Here is a 19628-nt window from a genome sequence, read left to right as displayed (position 1 = left end):
GCCGCAGATAAAAAAAAATTCAAATGTAAATAAACCGAATAAAATCAACTGCTCTTTTTAGTTTTTTGTGTTTTGTTTTTTTACATTCATTTCTAGAAATATTTTTATTATAAATATACATATACACACATACAGCTTAAGCTTGCTTAGACGTCAACCAAGTCTTTAAACGCTGAATTTGATCCAAAACAGATGATTTCGCAGTTCCACCAGGAGTATTACGGTTTTCAATACTTGTTTCGTAGCTCCATACATTGACAACATCCTCTTCAAAGGATGCATGAAGGCTTTGAAGATCAGCGACACTTAAATCACTCAAGGAACAACTACGATCTTCAGCCATCTTAACAGCAGCACCAGAGATATGATGTGTTTCACGGAATGGGACACCTTTACGCACCAAGTATTCTGCCAAATCGGTAGCCAGCATGTCACCACTGAGGCTAGATCTCATTTGGTCAGGAAATATGTTCATGGTGCTTAGTACACCAGCTGTAATTTGAAGTGAACCGGTTAAGGTATCTGCAGCATCAAACATAGGTTCCTTGTCTTCTTGAAGATCTTTGTTGTAAGTACTTGGGATACCCTTATAAGTCATCATGAAGCCAGACATCTGCAAACACAAACATCAGTTTTTTTTTTCTCGTATCATTTTAATCTACTTACACTGCCAAACACACGACCACACTTTCCACGTAATAATTCTAAACTGTCAGGATTCTTCTTTTGAGGCATCAAACTAGAACCTGTACTGTAAGCATCAGCCAACTTGACAAATCCAAATTCACTGCTTGAATAAATAATCAAATCTTCTGCGATACGAGAAATGTGTGTCATGGTCAAACTAGCCCAAAAGAGAAATTCAGCTACAAAATCACGATCACTGACAGCATAAAGAGAGTTGTGAATGTAATCCTTGAAACCAAGTTCTTGAGCAAGAAAGGCACGATCAATGTTAAAGACATGTCCAGCAAGGGCACCCGAGCCTAATGGGAGCACATTGAACCTATCGATCAATTGTTCCAAACGCTCAGCATCAGATTGCCAAAGCCAAGCATAGGATAACAAGAAATGAGACCAGCGGATAGGTTGAGCACGTTGAAGGTGAGTATAACCGGGCAAGATGACATCCAATTCCTTTTCAGCACGAGCCACCACGACATCAATAAGTTCCTTGAGATACGCCAAGATTTTACGGGCTTCATCACGTAACCAGAGACGCATGTCGGTAGCAACTTGATCATTACGAGAACGACCCGTGTGCAATTTGCCAGCCAAGGGACCAATGAGTTCACCCAAACGACGCTCGTTAGCAGTATGAATGTCTTCATCACCTGCTTTGATTTCAAATTGACCTTGTCTCCACTCTTCCATAACAGCCTCTAATCCTTCCACGAGCTTTTTTCCTTCATCAGCAGTTATAATGCTGTTCTTGGCAAGTGCTTTAGCATAAGCGATAGAACCAGTACAGTCAGCGGCATACATGCGCTTATCAAAATGAATAGAGGCATTAAAGGCATCCATTAAGGGATCTACAGCCCCAGTAAATCGACCTCCCCAGAGTTTCTTTGGTGCTTCAGTCATTATTTTATATAGAATGTGTACGTGTTGTATAAAGAAAGAGAAGAGAAATGAAGTGTTTATTTGTTTTATATATTTTTTTTATAAAGTGGATGAGTCACATTGATAAACCTTTTTAGAATGAAACCCAATTCGATTGCATCTCCGCTATTTTTCCTTTTTAAAGACGTGAGGCATTGCTGTCCAATAAAGCTTTGGATGCTAAAATCTGTTGGATTTCTTTTGAAGAAACACCAAACTCTTTTAATATATCAATAGAATGCTTCCCTGGCTGTAAAAAGGTGGTTTGGTCAGAATAAGTGGCTCGTTTGGCAGGCGTTCTCGATAAAGCAGGAGCAGGTTGAGGAAACGCCGCTGTGTTGTCTTTAAATGATAAGACTGGAGTAACACAAGCATCTGAACCTGCAAAGATAGCAATCCATTCATCTTGAGTTCTTGTCAAAAAGACATCTTGAAATTTTTGCTTCATTTTTGGCCAATCTTCTTTGTCATGTTGCTTTGGTATATGTTCTTCTTTATCAAAACCTAATTTATCTAAAAGACAAGCATAAAATTCTGGTTCAATGGCACCCCTACCTTCATTCATAAGCTATTGTTATTCTATTTCTTCATTTATTTACACTGCCATATAACGACCATCTTTTGTCTTGTAAGTCTCATAAAAATGTGCCCCACCATCCAGCATATTCTTTCCTCGTTCATCATTCCATACAAGACCATATTTTTGCATTAAGAATGGAAATGTAGCCACATAGGCTGTACCTGCAGTCTATCAAATTATTAATCTTAATATCATGTCATTTTCCTTACCAAACCGGCATCTATCACTTGTCCTTTTTGAGATTTAACTCGTTCGAAAAGAGCCATAAGGATACCCATAACACACAATAATCCACCACCAGCAAAATCAGCTTTTTTTTTGTTTACACTTGAATTGATTGATTATTATTTTATTTATTTATTTTTTCACTTACCTAATAGGTTCATTGGATAATATGGATTTTCTCCTTGTCTTCCCATCATCTAAATAATAATAAGCCATCGCTTTCTCTCTCACTCTCTCTATAGATCACTTACATCAAGGATACCAGAGGTTGCCAAATAATTAATATCATGGCCAGCCACAGTTGAACCTGATTGACCATAGCCACTTAATCTTGCATAAATCAAGCGGGGATTTCTATCCAAAATGATTTCAGGTCCAAGTCCCAAAGCCTCCATGACACCAGGTCGAAATGGATCCAACAGGATATCTGCTTTTTCACACAATTTGATAAATACTTGTTTTGCTTTTGAATCTTTTAAATTCAAAGCAATTGAACGTTTGTTTCTATTCAATGTTTTACATCTATTCTTTTTTTTTTGCAGTGACTATTACCTGACTAATACATCAGTGCTAATAGAACTCGTACGATCAATTCTAATAACATTTGCACCAAAATCACCTAAAATCATGCCTGCAAAAGGAGCAGGAGCGAGACCAGCCATCTCCAAAACTACTAAACCTTTGAGTGGTTGTACCATTGAAAAAAGAAGGGGGAGGAGAAAAAGAAGAGAAAATTCAGTGACCTCATCTTCTTTAGGTATGAGATTTTCAACTCTCTTTTCTCACTCCCTTGTTGCACAAATACATGATGACCTCCCAGATAATTCCGATTGTTGGCATTCTTTTCAATATTTACTGTTGTAAAGCAAAAAGATTGTCTCTGTAGATAATATCAAATATTCACTTGATCAAAATACCTTCTTTTATTTTGTATACATAAAAGACTACTACAATAATGAGTATCGTTAGATTTCTGGAAAAACTAAATTTTGTAACACTTTTTTTTTTCTTAAAAAAAAAGGGAAAAGACTATGGAGTCACACAGATTTTCCCACTTTTTTTTTTTCTTTCTTTCTTTTTTTTTAAAAAAAAAAATGCGTGAAAAACAATCAAGAGCTACCCAAGAACGTCATGAAAGAATATTAAACGAGCTTTGTAAAATAGAAGGAAATAACAAATGTGCAGATTGTTTGACACCAAGTAAATATTAGCAGTAATGATAAAGATGATATTTATATTTTGGATAGGTCCTCGTTGGGCATCTTACTCACTTGGTATATTTCTCTGTATAAGATGTGCTAGTCTTCACCGTAAAATGGGTACACATATATCTAAAGTGAAATCAATCAGTATGGATCAGTGGACAGCACAAGAAATACAAGTAATACGATGAATGCAATCATTTAAATGTATTTATAAGCCTGTATAGAACATGAAAGAGAAAGGAGGAAATAATAACGTGAATCAGCAAGTAATATCCGGTAATCACTGTTTGCCTTTAGTTTTAGATGATGATTTGTAAGTGTAATAACATTCGTATTCAACTTGCTTATTGTTTAAAAGTGCTTTTGAAAAGTATATAAGAGATAAATGGGAAAAAAGACTATATGAAACAAACAAGGTAAGTAGGATATGGCTATAATAGCAATTAACTCAATTTTGTTTAGCTCAAGATAGATACTCGTCAAGAAACACTGGTGTTTCCTACACCAAGTACAAGTAACAGTACTATGTCATCAAGTACTTTATTTTCATCTCCCAATCAAATCGATAGTGTATTTTCATCGCCAAGAATACAGCACTCATCTAATGAAACAAATCCTTTTAAACAAAATACAAATCCTTTCTTAATAAAATCATATAATCCATTCTTACAATAAAACAAAATAAAGACTATAAATGGTAAAATTACTGCTGATGTTGTACAAATAACAGTATTTTTTTTTTTTTTTTTTTTCTGGCAAACAAAACCGCCAATAAATGAAAAACTAAAAATAGTAATGAAAAAAGTTTCATTTTCTTTCTCTTTTTTTTTTTACTCTTCTTTTCTTTTTCCCCTTCCTTTTTTTTATATGTCTAATCCAATTGCTGACAATGCGGATTATTTTAATGATAGACCACCTAAAGAAGAAATAAACGTACCGATTGAATTTGACCCTAAAGCACAGTGGCATAAAGTATTCAGGAAACTACATAAATATCATCATGATGATGACGACAATAATGATGATGACACAGATAATGACAGTAGTAGTATCAGCAGTAGAACTAATAACAATTATGAAATGCAAAGATTGAATAATAGCAAAGTAGAAGATGACGCATTACCTTCAGCAGAAGATATGAATCAAGAAAGTAAAACTGATCATTCACTCCAGATTACTACTCACAATGATAAAAATTATTTTCAGAATCCATTTTCACCTACAACTAATAATACTGACAATATACCAAGTGAATCAAATCCAGAAGTAAAAAGAAATTGGGGAAAAACATTGGATAAAGTGCGTTTGATTGCCAACATGCATACATTGCCACAAAAGAAATCGAGTGACCTTGAAAGATCATCGCTATTCAATCAATTACCTTCTTTATCACCTTTCTATCCACCCTTGTTTGATCCACCATTTATCGCATTATCAAAAGATGAGCATGGAAACCCTTGGGTAAGTCTCGAAAAGAACGTGAATTGTCGCTTATTGTTTTTATTAGCCACCTGTTTTACTTCCTTTTTTAAAAGTGAGTTTATATATTTTGTACACCAGTCTTATTTCTTGCTTATTATCTTCACAGGTAGCTATTACTGATTCGGAATTGAATACACAAGGCATCAATCAGTGGATCTTTCGTATCGAATTACAATATGGCGATATCAAATGGGTCATTAAACGTACCATCGCTGACTTTATCAATTTACACTACACACTCAAATTTAAAGGACGCATCAGTGATGCTGTTCCCAATCCGCCCAATTTCCCTAGTCAATTCGAAAGCTGGTTATCTTCAGCCAAAGGAACGATCATTCCAGAGGATCAAGAACGTGGTGCAGAGAAATATCAAATTGCATTCAAACGTCGTATCGCACTCACTCGATACTTGCAAAAATTACTTGTAAGAGCACATATGAAGGCCAATTATGATTTATGTGAGTTCTTTGAAATATCAGCAGTCAGCATTGTGGAGGACATGGGCTGGAAGGGCAAGGAAGGCTACTTGGAAAACAAGGTTAATTTTGTTGTGCCGCGTTTGTGCCATGTGTGGAAACCACATCTTTGGAACAAACAGTGGGTCATTCTTCGTGATTCTTATGTGGCCTTTATTTCAGATGTGGTATCCACTTCAGTAGATGATGTGTTTTTATTTGATAAATCCTTGATAGTACAAACTAAAAAACCAGGCCTGTTTGGTAAATATCATAACCATATCACATTGGAAAATCATTTTCGACGCATCGAAATCAAAGGCAGTCGTCGTGAGGTAGAAGAGTGGAGAGAGAGTATTCAACGTGTGTTGGATAACAGTCCGTGGATCAAAAATCATCGGTTTGGATCATTTGCACCCGTTCGACATAATGCCAAAGTGAATTGGTTTATTGATGCTGAGGATCATTTTAATGCGGTGGGTGAGGCTATTTTATCAGCAAAATCAGAAATATATATTGCTGATTGGTGGTTATCCCCTGAGCTGGTATATGATATTACACTGGGAGAGAAATAAAAGGCTAACTACATGATGACATAGTACCTTCGAAGGCCCCCTGAAAAGAATCAAGAATTTAGAATCGATAGATTATTGAAAAGAAAGGCAGAAGAAGGCGTCAAGATTTATATCATTGTGTACAAAGAAATGGCTGTGGCATTGACCATTAGTTCTGCTCACACAAAAACTTGGTTACAAGGATTACATAAAAATATTATTGGTAACCTTTTTTTTTCTTTTTTTTTCCAAGTCAATATATATACTGACTTGTTTTTAGTTGTTAGACATCCTGATCATCGTTCAATTGATAATAATGTGTTATTTTGGTCACATCATGAAGTAAGTACGGCTTGCGATAACATGTGTTGTTTGTATTGATTTAAAAAGTAGAAAATGGTGATTGTAGACAACCGATTGGCCTTTATTGGTGGTCTCGATTTATGTTGGGGGTAAAGACTGACCATAGTTCTACTTAAGAAGACTAATCATTTTGTGTGTATAGTCGATATGATACACATTCTCACAGAATCACAGATTATCCAGCAAAAGGTCATTTGCATGAAATATTCCCTGGTCAAGATTATTCAAATCCAAGAGTCAAAGACTTTTTAAGTGGTAGGAAAAGAGCAGATTGTCACTAAATCAACTCATACTTTCGCTTAGTTACCCAATATAACCTGACACTAGTTGATCGTCAAGTCACTCCTCGTATGCCTTGGCATGATATGACGGTTGGCATGGTAAAGATAAAATAGTTTATATTCAATGTCAACCAACGATTGCTTTAGGTAGGACCTATAGCTCGAGACGTAGCCAGGCACTTTATTCAACGATGGAATTTTTTAAAAGCAAGCAAAGGCATGCACCGACCCAACGTGCCCTTTTTGATGCCCAAAGGTGAATACGTTGCAGCGCGTGATGAGAGTCTGTTCAAGGGTACCTGTCGCGTTCAACTCCTTCGCAGCTCATCTCAATGGTCATCAGGCATCACGCGCGAGCATTCCATCTATAACGCCTACATGGAATGTATCAGTAAATCCAAGCATTTCATTTACATTGAAAATCAATTCTTTATTAGCACCACCAAGGAGGATAAGCTGCTGCGAAACAAGATTGCTCAGGCGATTGTCGAGCGGATCAAGCGTGCACACAAAAACAAGGAAAATTACAAGGTTTTTATTCTTATCCCTTTGATTCCAGCGTTTGAAGGTGATTTGGCTTCCAGCAATGCCTCAGCTGCATTGAATGTGATGCACTTTCAATACCTCACTATCTCTAGAGGAGGAAGTTCGATTGTAGAAAAGTTGAAGGAGGTAGGAATTGAACCATCTGATTATATTGGATGGTACAGCTTGAGAAATTGGGATAAATTGGTGCCTACCAAAAATAGACAGCCCAGTTCTGAGACGTTGCCTAATCCTCCTACAACTGTACCTAAAGAAGGAGGGCCATCGACAGGCGGTGTGCCTCCTGTACCTGCTCACTTGGCAAACGCACATCAACTTCATTCTGAAGAAGAGCATGATCCACCTTTGCCAAAAACACCAGCAGAAGGAAACGGAAAGGATGAAGAGGATGGAAGAGAATATTTTGTGAGTGAGTTGGTTTATATTCATGATAAGCTTTTGATTGTGGATGATCGCATTGTTCTTGTTGGTTCAGGTATATCATTGTCTTTTTTTAAGAACTTTTGATCATTTACATCTTATTAGCCAATATCAATGACCGTTCACAGTTGGGTAATCGTGATAGTGAAGTAGCCATGCTGATTGAAGATACAGAAATGATACCTTCTTACATGGACGGCAAAGAATACAAGGCATCCAAATTTGCACACTCACTTCGCATGCAGCTCTTTAAAGAACACCTTGGTTTACTCGATTTCAAAGATTGGAACCAATTTTTGCAAGACGGTCAAGCTGATGTCAAGATTGAACTAGAGGACCACCATCATGATACCCACAAGCCTGTTACAGATCAAGAAATTGAGGAATGTGAGCAAGCAGGCCCCAGTGCAGTCTTGAACCAAGCCAAGCGATCGGGAGATGAACCTGATGTGAATTTAGAGGCAGCTCGTGTCTTGGATCCCTTGGCACCACATTGCTTTTATAATATTTGGAACAGGACAGCGAGAGAGAACACGTTGATTTATCGTAAACTGTTTCGGTGTGTACCTGATGATACGGTTCATACGTTTGAACAGCATCGTAAATTCGTGCCTGATCCTGCAAAGATACCACACGGTCATATAGCTGATCCCGACCTACATGGCCAAGATATCATGAAGGAGTTATTGACGATTCGAGGCCACTTGGTACAATTTCCTTATAATTATTTAAAAGATGAAAATATGCTTGGATCATTGATAAGAGAAACAGTGACACCAATGACTATTTTTACATAATGTTGATGTCAAACAAAAATTTATTTACAAAAATAGAATAAAAAAAAAAACACATTTTATTTATAGAAATTTAGAGCCACCAGGATTCACCACTGTGAGCAAACATATCTACATCTTCATCATTTGTATCGAAAATATGAGGTTGATCAAATTCAACTGCTGCCTTTTGCTGCTGTTCTTCTTCTTCTACCATATCAGCCCAAGACATACCACCACCGCTGAAGAAAGCAGAATCGTAAGAATTGACATTGGTTTGTTTAGTAGCAGTAGGAATAGAAACAAGACCAACAGGTACTTCTTGTTCTTCAGATACATAAAGGTGATCAATTGTCAAGAATTGTTCCTTGAGGACAGCAACTGAGGGACGATCAGAACCATTGATAGCCAAAGCAGATTGTAACCAACGAAGAGTAGCTGATGAGAGTTCAGGAAACAAATGATTTTTCAGCATGGCAGGGTTTCGTGTGAATTCATGGTAAGCAGGATCTGAATGAGAGGCTTCTTGCCATGGGTTTCTGCCAAACATTAAAGCCAAGAGTAAGACACCAAGGGACCAAGCATCAGAAGCAGCAGCATCATAAGGAACCAAATCAGTACCGTCATCAAAATGTTCAGGAGCAAGATAAGAGGCAGATCCACAACCGAATTCCATCGAATATCGTTCGCGTGTGGCCAAACCGAAATCAGCTACCTTACAGTAGAGTTCATCATCATCCTCGTCTTGCTGCTTTAACAAGATATTCTCCAGCTTCAGATCTCGATGATAGACACCTTGAGAGTGCATATGTTCGACTGCATCCAGTATTTGATGAAACCAAGTCTTGACCAGACCCTCTTCACGTACAAAATTAATTTCTTGATCCTTGATGACAAAATCAAAGAGATCACCTTGATCACAGAGTTCCATGATCATATAAAGATAATCTTGATCTTGAATGAAACGATGAAGGGCAAGTAGATGAGGATGTTTAAGTTGAGATTGAATATCCATTTCGAGTTGCTGAAGTTGAAGTTGCTGCAGGTCTGCGGACTTGGCCAGAATCTTGACGGCTACGTAACTATTATCCTTTAGAGATTGACCGAGGAATAGGCAACCATAAGCACCATGACCGAGTATTTCGAGTAGTTGATATTCTTTATCGATTACTTTATCAACAAAGGAAGAAGCAAGTTGAGACCAATAGGCCTCATCTTTAGTTGAGGATGTACTTGTGTTAACCATTTGATATTTAGATATATTTAAAGTGTGCTTTATAGTGAAATAGAGTAATATTGAGTCGAGAGATAAGACAAGTTAAACATGTTTATGAATGATAGTGACATGGATTGTGATAGCATAGGGTGTCCTTTTTTTTGGTTTCTTTTTCTTTCTTGATAAAGAATCAAGTGTTTAGAATGACATATTGAATAAAGTATATAAAGTATAAATAATATAAAATAAAAAGAGAGAGGGTTTAAGAAAAAGAAAGAAAGGATGAGTAAAAGAAGAAATGGAAAAAAAAGGGCAATGCGTATTTATATAGTTTTTTTTTATTCTCGTGCTTTCCATTGGTTTATCATCCAATTATAAAATGACGTTATTCCAAACTGGGTAATTTTCAAAAATGTGTGAAAAAAAATGTAATTTAATTTTATTGGTCAATATCGCTGTATTGCAAATTATTGCCTTTGAATGACTCAAAATAGCGAATATAATGCAACTGTATTTCCCTTGCTGACTCCCGTTTCTCCCGTTCATAGATGAAACACACTATTAAAAATCAAGGGTCATCTCGTTATCCTTTTTGAGTAGCTCTAACATGCCAGGAGGCATCAGTGGTTTCTTAATCTCCTTTTGTTCTCCATCCTTTGTTTTTACTGTCTTCTTTTCTGCAATATATCTAAATGGCATAGTAACAGACTCATTACGAGAAAAGAAGATTTCTGGATAATCAATAAATGGAATCTCCTCAAAGGGAACTAAAGGGAAAGGGGGGAGAGAGGGTTTATATTAATAATTAAACCAATTAAAAACATTTTTCTCACATACTTTTATCTTCAACAATAATCTTTGTCACATTCACTGCTGTGTCTGTCGTCATTTGAAGTGGTCCAAGTCGTCTACCTTCAAATCCTAATTTACGTAATTCACCCGTACGATCTATAGGGGCTTATTGTTAATACTGCCCTTTTTTTTTATTGTTGTACATCATATTTACCACGAGGAGGATGATCTCCTAAAATACCACCAAATAGGAAATATTTGAATTTTTCTCCATCTTCAGGCTTTAATTCTGAGGAGGCTCCAGGATCCAATAAACAAATCTCTTCCTTCTTGACTCCAGGTAAATTCAACACGTCTAGTTGAAAGCAATTGGCTGACTTGAGTTCTTCTGGCATACCCTCGTTAAGACACTTGTCAGTCAAGGAAGTAAAATACAGGTGATCAGGTCCAATGTTGGATAACATGTGTTTATATTCTAAAGAACACCATTCATGAATGGCATCTTCCATATGTTCAATAATATAAGAGCGTTTAGTAGACATGATTAATAATAAAAAAAGATAGGAATAAGCAAACAAACAAAAAAAAAGTTTTATTTAGTGACTTTTTTTTTTTGACGTGTCTTATTTGGATGTAAAGAAGAGAAAACTTGGTGTCAGCTAAAGGTCATTAGGGAGTCTATTTTCTATTTGCATCATTTGTACACGAACCACATAACCAGTGAGTTTAAAGGTGTTTATAATAACGTCATTAAGCACAGACAGTTTTAAAGCATTCTTGATCGATGCTTGCCCAAAACTCAAAGACATTCTTTGTATTCTCATGTCTTTAGTAAACCTCATATCTGTTTTATTTATTTTTCTTTGAAAAAAAAAGGGACTATGCTCCATTCTATAATTTCAAATTGAAAAAAAAAAGTCGATAGAAAATTTTATTGAGTACAATCTTCTCTATTTTCCTTTTACTTCTGTGTCAACTTATGATCCTTCAATAGGAGAAGGATCATCACAAATTGATTTTTCGGGTATAGCAACATTGTCAGATATCTGACCCGAAGATGGGTCAACACTTGCCATTTTACATACTCGTACAGTATGTAACTGTGACAAGATGAGAGGGAATGGTGTCATTTGGTATTTGAGTACTCCACGTATAGTTAATTCATAAGGATAACGAATCAATAAAGACCTATGTATTAAAAAATTGAGGATTTTTCAGCTTGCTAGTGATTGTTTTTCTTCTTCTTTACCATCGTTCGTTGCCAGTATTGTCATCTTTAGTCGAGCCTGGTGTCTTGATTCGAATTTGACTGGTAGCTATACTTTCTTTAGAGCTCAAAAAGGTACCTGATTCGTAAATTAAAGGATCCTCAAGATGATAGATCGTTCCAAGGAACTCTGCAGGATCCGCACCAGAAAGGGTGATGTTATTAAGCGAGGTTGGGACATAATGACTAGAAGCAAATACGCTAAATGAGGCAGTTGTCATTGTGATAGTCCACCAGTTACTATTGCTATTTATAGTATTGTCAATTCAGTGTTCTGCTCCTCCCCCCTTTTTTTAATACTTGCCTAGCTCGAACGTGTAAATTGAATATCAGCTCTTTTTGAGTACCCAATACATTCGAGATACTCACTACTTCTACATCACTTAGTGGACTAGCACAAATCAAGACAAGGGACCAAGTGAAGCAGAATGTCAATATGATTGCAACCAAGATATATATACACGTCAACCAATTTCGTCTGCTAAAGGGCAATGTTTAATTTTGTTATCCTATTCGAATATATCACTCTTTTTTCTAACCTTCTTGAATGATTACTAACTGGTTTCCTTCTACGTGCCTGTCTAAACGAATAGTCTTCATCTCCACTCTGATGAGTATGCTGAGAACAATAAAATGTATTGTACAAAGGTCTAATCTTTCTAGTGTTTATTTCCTTGATGGGTGGTGGTATCTCAGAGACGGTAGTTCTCAACATAGGGTGCCTGGATGATAACTTTTCTCCATAGATCGCATTATTGGCAGCAGCAGATGATTCACACCCATCCGTATCCGTAGAAGAATAATAATAATAAGGATGCTGTTGCTGATAAAGAGGATAGCTGTAATGGTGATCAGGATCGAAATTCCAGTTGGCATGCTTTGGTTTGTCTCGATAAACGTAAGCTTCTAAATCGTCTGAATCTATTCTCAATGATTAGCTCGTGTACAACACTTTTTTTTTGGGATCTAGTAAACCTTCAGCATCCATAACTGCATCACTCAAATTTTGTGCAAAAATATCTGTTGGGTTTACAAAACTACTTGAAAGGTTTGATTTCTTTTTCTTTCGTTTTAAGGACCTTGTAGATTCACTAGCTGATATAGCACCCTAGAGAGAATAAGTTCTGTTAATAAAAAAAAGGAGGAGGAAGATGGAGAACATAAAAAAAATATATATGTTACAAACAGTTAATGGGGTTGCTTGCTGTTCTGGAAATATCGCATTCTCAACAATAAGTTGCCTATTCTCTTTACTTGGTTTTACAGTTGGTAAAACTGAGTTACGGGAAATACTTTTTCTTAATGTTGGCGTGGGTATTTTATTGTCTTCAATAGAACAAATGGAGCTCATTACACGTAAAGATAAAAAAAAAAAAATAGAAGAAAAAAAAAAAATAACAAGATTCAGGGCCATGCCACATGTGCGACATTTTAATAAGCAAACATGTACGCACATATAAAACATTACTTCCTACCAACCAAATCCTTGTGCCTGAGCTTGTTGTTCCTGTTGATCTTCTTTAAATGCGGCTAAGCCAACCAAAATACCAGCAACAAAAAATACAAGACTGATAATAAACCAAAAGATACCCCACACTCGACTTGACATACAGGAACCACATACTTGAGCAAACTTTGCAGCATCCGACTCATGCAACTTTCTAAATACTAAATCATCTAAAATATCCCATAAACAGTATAAACATGACATCACACCAACAAACAGTACAAAATATTTTAGCCCTGCGCCGTGTGCCAACCACCAGAGGAAGATCATGACACCGATAAATAACAAGCCAATACCTCGCGTCAGCCAGTTTTTAGCCCACCATAAAGTAAACAATAAACAGACGCCTAAAATGATGGAAGCAATTTTAGAAGCGAGTATGTTGAACCCACACATGACAAGTATGGCTCCTATGAGTGATGAACCAAGATAACCAGCAGGTAATGTACACATCGGAATACCGCCTCTCTACGGAATCAATTGTTAAATTGTTAACTCTTCATTTCCCTTTTATTTCTACCTTTTTATTCTTACCATTCGAGTAACACCTCCTTCATCTGGATCTATTTCAATTGATTCTATTTTAGCACAAGTCAAACAGCCTATAAAAGCATGCGAGAATTCATGCAAACCAACTGTGAGTAGCTATAGAATGTTACTTTTAACCCAATGTTTTTATTTGTATCATTTGTTTACCTTAAAAGGTGACAAGACAATCTTGGCTATCGGCATATTCCATAATACCAAGATGGCAGCTGTGTAGACTCCAATAATAATAAGTGTTATTTTTTGATCTTGTGTTGGGGTCAAACTGCTTGTTGCTGCTTCAGCTACCGCTTGTCTTGCTACCAAATATCGCTCATAACTATTGTATTCTAATACAGGCGCCATTTTTATTTTAAATTAAAAAGATAAAAAAAAAAAAAAAAAACAATAAACAGAATTTTTTTTTCTTTAAAAAAAAAAGAAAAGGCTTCCAAATATATAATTTTTGGTACCTTTTTTTTTTATTGTTTTCCTTGGCTTTTTGGCTATTTAAACGAATCATCATAATTTCTATAAATAGTAGTCAAGGTAAATAACGTCGGAGATTGACTCCTTTTTTATAGTTCGTCATGTTCAATAGCATCTTCATAAATAATATTTGTCTTTTTCAATTCTTCATCTTCCAACTTTTCCTTTTCTGTCTTTTCTTTTGCCTTCTTCACATTCACTTTTGCCTGTTCGTCTATAGAGACACCGATATTCTTGCGAAGCAATCCTTCAACGCGAGTTGTGAATTGATTGATGTCTTTTAAGGGGAATCCACTTCGAATAGAGGTTGTTTCATACATCAATTGTATCAAATTAGTCATGTCCTCAGGTACACTATCCTCTATCACATTATCCAGCAATCTCTCAATAATTGGATGATTGGGATTGATTTCTAAAATCTTTTTCTGAGAACGAAGGGATTCTAAAATCATCTCCATCTGAGGATTTCTCGTGTTTTGTCCTTGAGCATCCAACACACGTTGGGCATGACCACTCAGACCATGTCTGGGAGCAACAATAGCAAATGGAGAAGTAGTAAGACGCTGACTGATGGTAACCTTGTCAATATGATCAAATAAGGTATCCTTTAACCAATCAGCCAATGGCTTATATTTTTCTTCAAGTGCCTTAGTATCCAAACCATCTTCTTCATCAAATTCGAGTTCTCCTTTAGCAATATTTACGAATTGTTTGCCATTGTATCCAGGTATTTGCTCTACAAAGGTTTCATCAATGGGATCTGTAAAATACAAGATTTCATAACCACGAGCCAAGAGGGATTCAATGTAGGGTGATTGTTCAATTTCAGAGACAGTGCTACCTGTCATGAAATAAATACTCTTTTGATTTGCCTTAGCACGAGATATGTAGTCGTCCAAGCTAGAGGTAAAAGCAGTTGTATTATGAGAGCTGGCAAAGCGTAATAAGCTTGTCAACTTTTTACGATAAGACACGTCTTCAATCGCACCATATTTGAGCATGGGACTATACTGAGCCAAGAAAATCTTGTATTTCTCAGGGTCATTTTGAGCAAGCTGATTAAACATATCAAGGGCTTTCTTGACCAAGTGACGTGTGATGATACGCAAGTTACGGTGCTTTTGCAAAGTTTCACGAGAGACGTTGAGAGGCATATCGTCAGCATCCACCACACCGCGAAGAAAGGCAAGCCATTTTGGAAGCAATTCGAATTCGTCAGAGATAAAGACGCGCTTGACAAACAATTTGATGGGCTTGATGTCATGCATTGTTTGATAAAACTTTTCAGACATGTAGCGAGGAATGTAAAGCAGCGAACGGAACTCGATTTCACCTTCACCCTTTGAATGAGACCATCCGATGGGTTCTTCAGAATCGAGAGTCAAGGACTGATAAAATTCGATATGTTCCTTATCGCTCACTTCCTTGGATTCCCTTGTCCAAATAGGCTTTTGTGTATTGACCTGTTCCCAATCATAAACAGTTTTCTTCTTGTTCTCCTTCTTTTCAGTCTCATCCAAGCTTTCTTCAACTATTTCAGCGTCCAAATCATCTTCAATCACCTCTTCCTCATGGGCACTCCATACTTGAATAGGAAAAGTGATAAATTGAGAGTATTTATGTACAATGTCCTTCAGATTCTTTTCATCCAAGAAGTTTTCAGCATCAGGCTTCAAATAGAGCGTGATTTCCGTACCACGTCCCAATGTGTTTCCTCTTGGATCCTTGGCAATAGTAAAATCGTTCACAGCCTCACTCATCCATACGTATTGATCTTCTTCCTCATTGGATTTTGAGGCCACAGTCACTTTATCTGCTACCAAAAAGACAGAGTAAAAGCCAACACCAAATTGTCCAATCTGATTCAACGCATCCTTGTCGTTCCCTTGCATCTTGGCCAAAAATTCAGATGTTCCTGATTTGGCAAGCGTACCCAGGTTTTCCTTGAGTTGTCTCTTGGTCATACCAATACCAGTATCGACAATCTTGAGTGTCTTGTGGACAGGGTCAGTCATAATACGGATATGAAGATCAGAGGCTGACTTGAGAGTCTCAGGATCGGTCAAGGAAAGGAATCGAATTTTGTCCAATGCATCAGAAGCGTTTGAAATCAATTCACGTAAAAAGATTTCTTTGGTTTTGTAAAGTGAATTGATAATCAAATGCATCATACGCGAAACTTCTGTCTATTTATTGTATGTGAGTGACGGTTATTTTACAAGTATACGTGTTATGGTCTTACTTGAAATGTATATATTTCATGGTCTCCAGCTTCTTGAATTTGTTGAATCAACTCATCATTTTCAATAATACCTTCTTGTTCTTCTTGCTTGGCAAACACAAAACAACTTAGTAATAAAGCAATGAGGATAAACAAGACATTAACCCTCATTTTTTTTATTGTAAACGTGTGTTTATTAAAAAAGAAGAAGAAAGAAAGAAATAGAAAAACGATAGCGACGTGCATTGATTTTATAGGGCCGATATTGAAATAAAGCACAGGGTTACTTTATTTAGAAGTAGCATTTACAGCGGCACGAATATTAGTCAACAATCTATTCTTTTCTTGAAAAAATACATCTACAGCTTGCAAAGTTTCTGCATTACGTGTCGCTAAATTACGTGTTGTTTCTGTTTGACCAGAGATGCTGAGAAGTCCGGTACTTTTAGCGTGTGTTTCGAGTGTGGAAAGTAAATTGGTTAAATATTCAAAATCGGCTTAGAAAGGGACAATGATATGAGAAGATGGCAATAAGATGTTTTATATTTCATTACCTTGAACTGCTGAAGGTTCATAAGGTGTAAACACTGATTTTTCACTTTATAAAAAAAAGTGTTAGGAAACATTCTGATTCCTTCACTTTCATTTGTTGATTTACATCTTATCAAAAAATTCTTGTGATTTTTGCTCAATTTCAGAAAGTTGAGAAATGAGTGTAATAAAGGAATGTCGATATTCTTGTGTTGCTTTTGAAGTCATTGGTGTGGAAGAAAAGGAAAAATCGCACAATTTTTTCCCTAATACAACTGAGAAATCCAAAGAGCTGTCACACTGCCTTTCAAAAAAAAGGGTCCCCTTCCTTTTTTTTTTTTTTTTTTTATTTTTCCATTCAAACATGTCAATTCAAACATTAAGTAAAATTACATTAAACATATCCTGCTTTACTTTTCTTAACACAGCATTGATCTATAGCGGCATCCCTTAAAAGACTCCAACCTTTTAAACAAAATATTCCTTCTTTGAAAGCAGGGTATATATAAAAAAAATTATAAAAACTGACTTGACGTAAACATGTCTTGATAGTTTCTCTACCTCAACATGTCGAGCTGCTCAGCAACCAGAAGCCGAAAGACCTCAAGTTGGTGCTTCTAGTCTTTTCGATAATGTTCAAATTGAAGCAGAAAAGAATATTGTTGAACATGAACATAAACATGTTGAAAAAGAAGTATGTGTTTTTATAAAAGTAAAGCACATATCCTCATTTTTTCTTTAGTACAAATTTTCTTCTGCTAACTTCAGAGCAAGTCCTCGAAAGTTAAATATGATCGCACGCCAGATCCGTAATTTACCTGTAGACGAAGCCATTAAGCAAATGGAATTTTCAGACAAACGTACGGCCAAGAAAGTTTTACACAATTTAGCATTTGCCAGGAAAAATGCTGCTGACCAAAAGGATATGCACAATATGATTGTTGGTAAGTTATTATTTACGGGCAATAAGGCTAAGAAAGAAAAAGGGACTGAGAATTTGTTATAGCACAGGCATGGGTTGGAAAAGGTACATATCAAAAACGTATCAACATGCATGGACGTGGTCAATTTGGTGTGAAGGATGTTAAAAGAGCTCACATTAAATTCATTTTCAAGGAAGCTGCTCCAGCTACTGAAGCATCAAAACTGGATAGAAGAAATATTAGAGGCTGGAAGGAAACCAAGAAAGTTTGGACACCATTGAATGAAACAAAACCTATCTATAACCCAAAGCCTTTCTACAATTGGTAGATACAATGTGTATTTTTAATATAAAGATAAAAAAAATGTGTTTGTGAATGGTTAACAAAAAGATATACTTGTTTTGTGAATCTAAAAATAATAATAAAAAGCTTTTACTAGAAACAATAGTGAATAGTTTACTGTTTAGTAACAGTCTTTAAAATAAGTGGGGACATGATGGCTGTTGTTTCGCTGCTGCTGTCCGAACTTGCAGTGCTGCCCAGGAGCCTTTGCGTAGAGCAAAAACATACAAATATACAGTGTTTTAAACTTATAGGAAGCATACACATACTATTTTACGGTTTTTTTATTTGAGTGTTGTAATTTGTTTTTGTTCGGCTTGTATAGAAAAGGTGTCCTTGGATCCTATCTTATGGCTACCAATGACCAGAATAGAACGAAATTGCTGTGTGTGTTGGTGTCTCGGATGGCTTCCTGATGGTACACCTAGACCATGCCCCATCCATCCTTCACAGAAACTTACAAAGTCCCATTCTATCCATTGCCTCAATATGCACCGCCGACTACAACTGCCTGAAATGATAGTAGATCCTCTGTCCTTCCTTCTGAACAAATTACCTCGCCGAACACAACATTCCTTTCAAGCAGTCCTTCCTTGGTCCCTCAGATGGCCTACTATCTGTACCATCCTCTATGAGCTCGACTACTTATGCCATGACAAGATTCCGCCTTCACCGCCACCCTATGTTGGGCAAAGATTCCTCGAATGGCTTCCCAATGTCTCCCGCTAGTGTTTCTTACACGTGTCACCGTTTCTTTCTCTTCAACATTTTTACCCTTGATCCCATAAGGGGTTTTTAGCTTCCACTCATTTTATTTTGATCTGACCCGGGCGAAAACGATGAAAACTAAGTCATCATGCGCCCATTTGGAGGTTTTAATTTTATCTGTAAATAAAGTAAATGTTTAAACGTATAGAAAAGGTTTGTACGTCCATATCGTATATTACACAGTTGGGGATTTTTCCTTCAAAAACGTGAAATCCATATAACTTTACGTTCAGAATGTTTAGCATATGAAGATTATGACACTTGGGAAGTTACATCACCCCTGTGTGTTTTAAATGTTCAATTGAAACATCAATATTGGTGTGTGCCGAATGTTAAATTTGAAGATGTAGTACAAAGCCAAAATGAAGTCTGAGACAATTGGAAAGATTGTACTTCTTCTTTTGAACTTTTAAGGTTATCATTTTCCTCTTTTAGTTACTGTCTGTACTGTGTAAACATAATTTGTTTCAATTCGCGTATTTATTATAATTTTATTAATGAAACCAATGATTATATAATAAATTTCTATTTTTTACGGAATCTAAATGAGTAGACTCGTTT

At 36.3% G+C, this 19628-nt stretch overlaps 10 protein-coding genes across 10 annotated transcripts; 4 read left to right on the top strand and 6 right to left on the bottom strand.

Moving 5' to 3' along the window:
* Positions 1 to 136: 136 nt before the first annotated feature.
* On the bottom strand, positions 137 to 1584 carry RO3G_08314 (argininosuccinate lyase; the record flags this gene model as incomplete). Its single annotated transcript, XM_067662904.1, has 2 exons — positions 137 to 613; positions 667 to 1584. The coding sequence occupies 2 exons, from the start codon at positions 1582 to 1584 to the stop codon at positions 137 to 139; spliced, it is 1395 nt and encodes a 464-aa protein (XP_067519005.1).
* Positions 1585 to 1741: 157 nt separating this feature from the next.
* RO3G_08313 (uncharacterized protein) lies at positions 1742 to 3105 on the bottom strand (the record flags this gene model as incomplete). Its single annotated transcript, XM_067662903.1, has 6 exons — positions 1742 to 2153; positions 2202 to 2350; positions 2392 to 2492; positions 2556 to 2604; positions 2659 to 2911; positions 2960 to 3105. The coding sequence occupies 6 exons, from the start codon at positions 3103 to 3105 to the stop codon at positions 1742 to 1744; spliced, it is 1110 nt and encodes a 369-aa protein (XP_067519004.1).
* A 396-nt stretch (positions 3106 to 3501) lies between these two features.
* On the top strand, positions 3502 to 4130 carry RO3G_08312 (uncharacterized protein; the record flags this gene model as incomplete). Its single annotated transcript, XM_067662902.1, has 4 exons — positions 3502 to 3607; positions 3655 to 3788; positions 3837 to 3888; positions 4075 to 4130. The coding sequence occupies 4 exons, from the start codon at positions 3502 to 3504 to the stop codon at positions 4128 to 4130; spliced, it is 348 nt and encodes a 115-aa protein (XP_067519003.1).
* Positions 4131 to 4479: 349 nt separating this feature from the next.
* On the top strand, positions 4480 to 8263 carry RO3G_08311 (uncharacterized protein; the record flags this gene model as incomplete). Its single annotated transcript, XM_067662901.1, has 10 exons — positions 4480 to 5073; positions 5201 to 6094; positions 6149 to 6326; positions 6384 to 6445; positions 6497 to 6555; positions 6609 to 6721; positions 6770 to 6846; positions 6895 to 7768; positions 7888 to 8162; positions 8231 to 8263. 10 exons carry the CDS (start codon positions 4480 to 4482, stop codon positions 8261 to 8263), a joined length of 3159 nt encoding a protein of 1052 aa, XP_067519002.1.
* Positions 8264 to 8580: 317 nt separating this feature from the next.
* Positions 8581 to 9732, bottom strand: RO3G_08310 (uncharacterized protein; the record flags this gene model as incomplete). Its single annotated transcript, XM_067662900.1, has 1 exon — positions 8581 to 9732. The coding sequence occupies one exon, from the start codon at positions 9730 to 9732 to the stop codon at positions 8581 to 8583; it is 1152 nt and encodes a 383-aa protein (XP_067519001.1).
* A 799-nt stretch (positions 9733 to 10531) lies between these two features.
* Positions 10532 to 11036, bottom strand: RO3G_08309 (uncharacterized protein; the record flags this gene model as incomplete). Its single annotated transcript, XM_067662899.1, has 2 exons — positions 10532 to 10650; positions 10709 to 11036. The coding sequence occupies 2 exons, from the start codon at positions 11034 to 11036 to the stop codon at positions 10532 to 10534; spliced, it is 447 nt and encodes a 148-aa protein (XP_067519000.1).
* A 435-nt stretch (positions 11037 to 11471) lies between these two features.
* Positions 11472 to 11982, bottom strand: RO3G_08308 (uncharacterized protein; the record flags this gene model as incomplete). The annotated part of the gene is made up of 2 exons (XM_067662898.1): positions 11472 to 11682; positions 11744 to 11982. 2 exons carry the CDS (start codon positions 11980 to 11982, stop codon positions 11472 to 11474), a joined length of 450 nt encoding a protein of 149 aa, XP_067518999.1.
* A 2389-nt stretch (positions 11983 to 14371) lies between these two features.
* RO3G_08307 (uncharacterized protein) lies at positions 14372 to 16674 on the bottom strand (the record flags this gene model as incomplete). The annotated part of the gene is made up of 2 exons (XM_067662897.1): positions 14372 to 16468; positions 16525 to 16674. 2 exons carry the CDS (start codon positions 16672 to 16674, stop codon positions 14372 to 14374), a joined length of 2247 nt encoding a protein of 748 aa, XP_067518998.1.
* Positions 16675 to 17398: 724 nt separating this feature from the next.
* On the top strand, positions 17399 to 18285 carry RO3G_08306 (mitochondrial 54S ribosomal protein uL22m; the record flags this gene model as incomplete). Its single annotated transcript, XM_067662896.1, has 5 exons — positions 17399 to 17417; positions 17476 to 17533; positions 17587 to 17728; positions 17777 to 17978; positions 18041 to 18285. The coding sequence occupies 5 exons, from the start codon at positions 17399 to 17401 to the stop codon at positions 18283 to 18285; spliced, it is 666 nt and encodes a 221-aa protein (XP_067518997.1).
* A 530-nt stretch (positions 18286 to 18815) lies between these two features.
* On the top strand, positions 18816 to 19028 carry RO3G_08305 (uncharacterized protein; the record flags this gene model as incomplete). Its single annotated transcript, XM_067662895.1, has 1 exon — positions 18816 to 19028. One exon carries the CDS (start codon positions 18816 to 18818, stop codon positions 19026 to 19028), a length of 213 nt encoding a protein of 70 aa, XP_067518996.1.
* Positions 19029 to 19628: the final 600 nt, after the last annotated feature.

Source organism: Rhizopus delemar, genomic scaffold (assembly GCF_000149305.1).
Source record: "Rhizopus delemar RA 99-880 supercont3.6 genomic scaffold, whole genome shotgun sequence".
Classification (NCBI taxonomy): Eukaryota; Fungi; Mucoromycota; class Mucoromycetes; order Mucorales; family Rhizopodaceae; genus Rhizopus; species Rhizopus delemar.
This window is presented reverse-complemented; position numbering and strand designations above follow the sequence as displayed.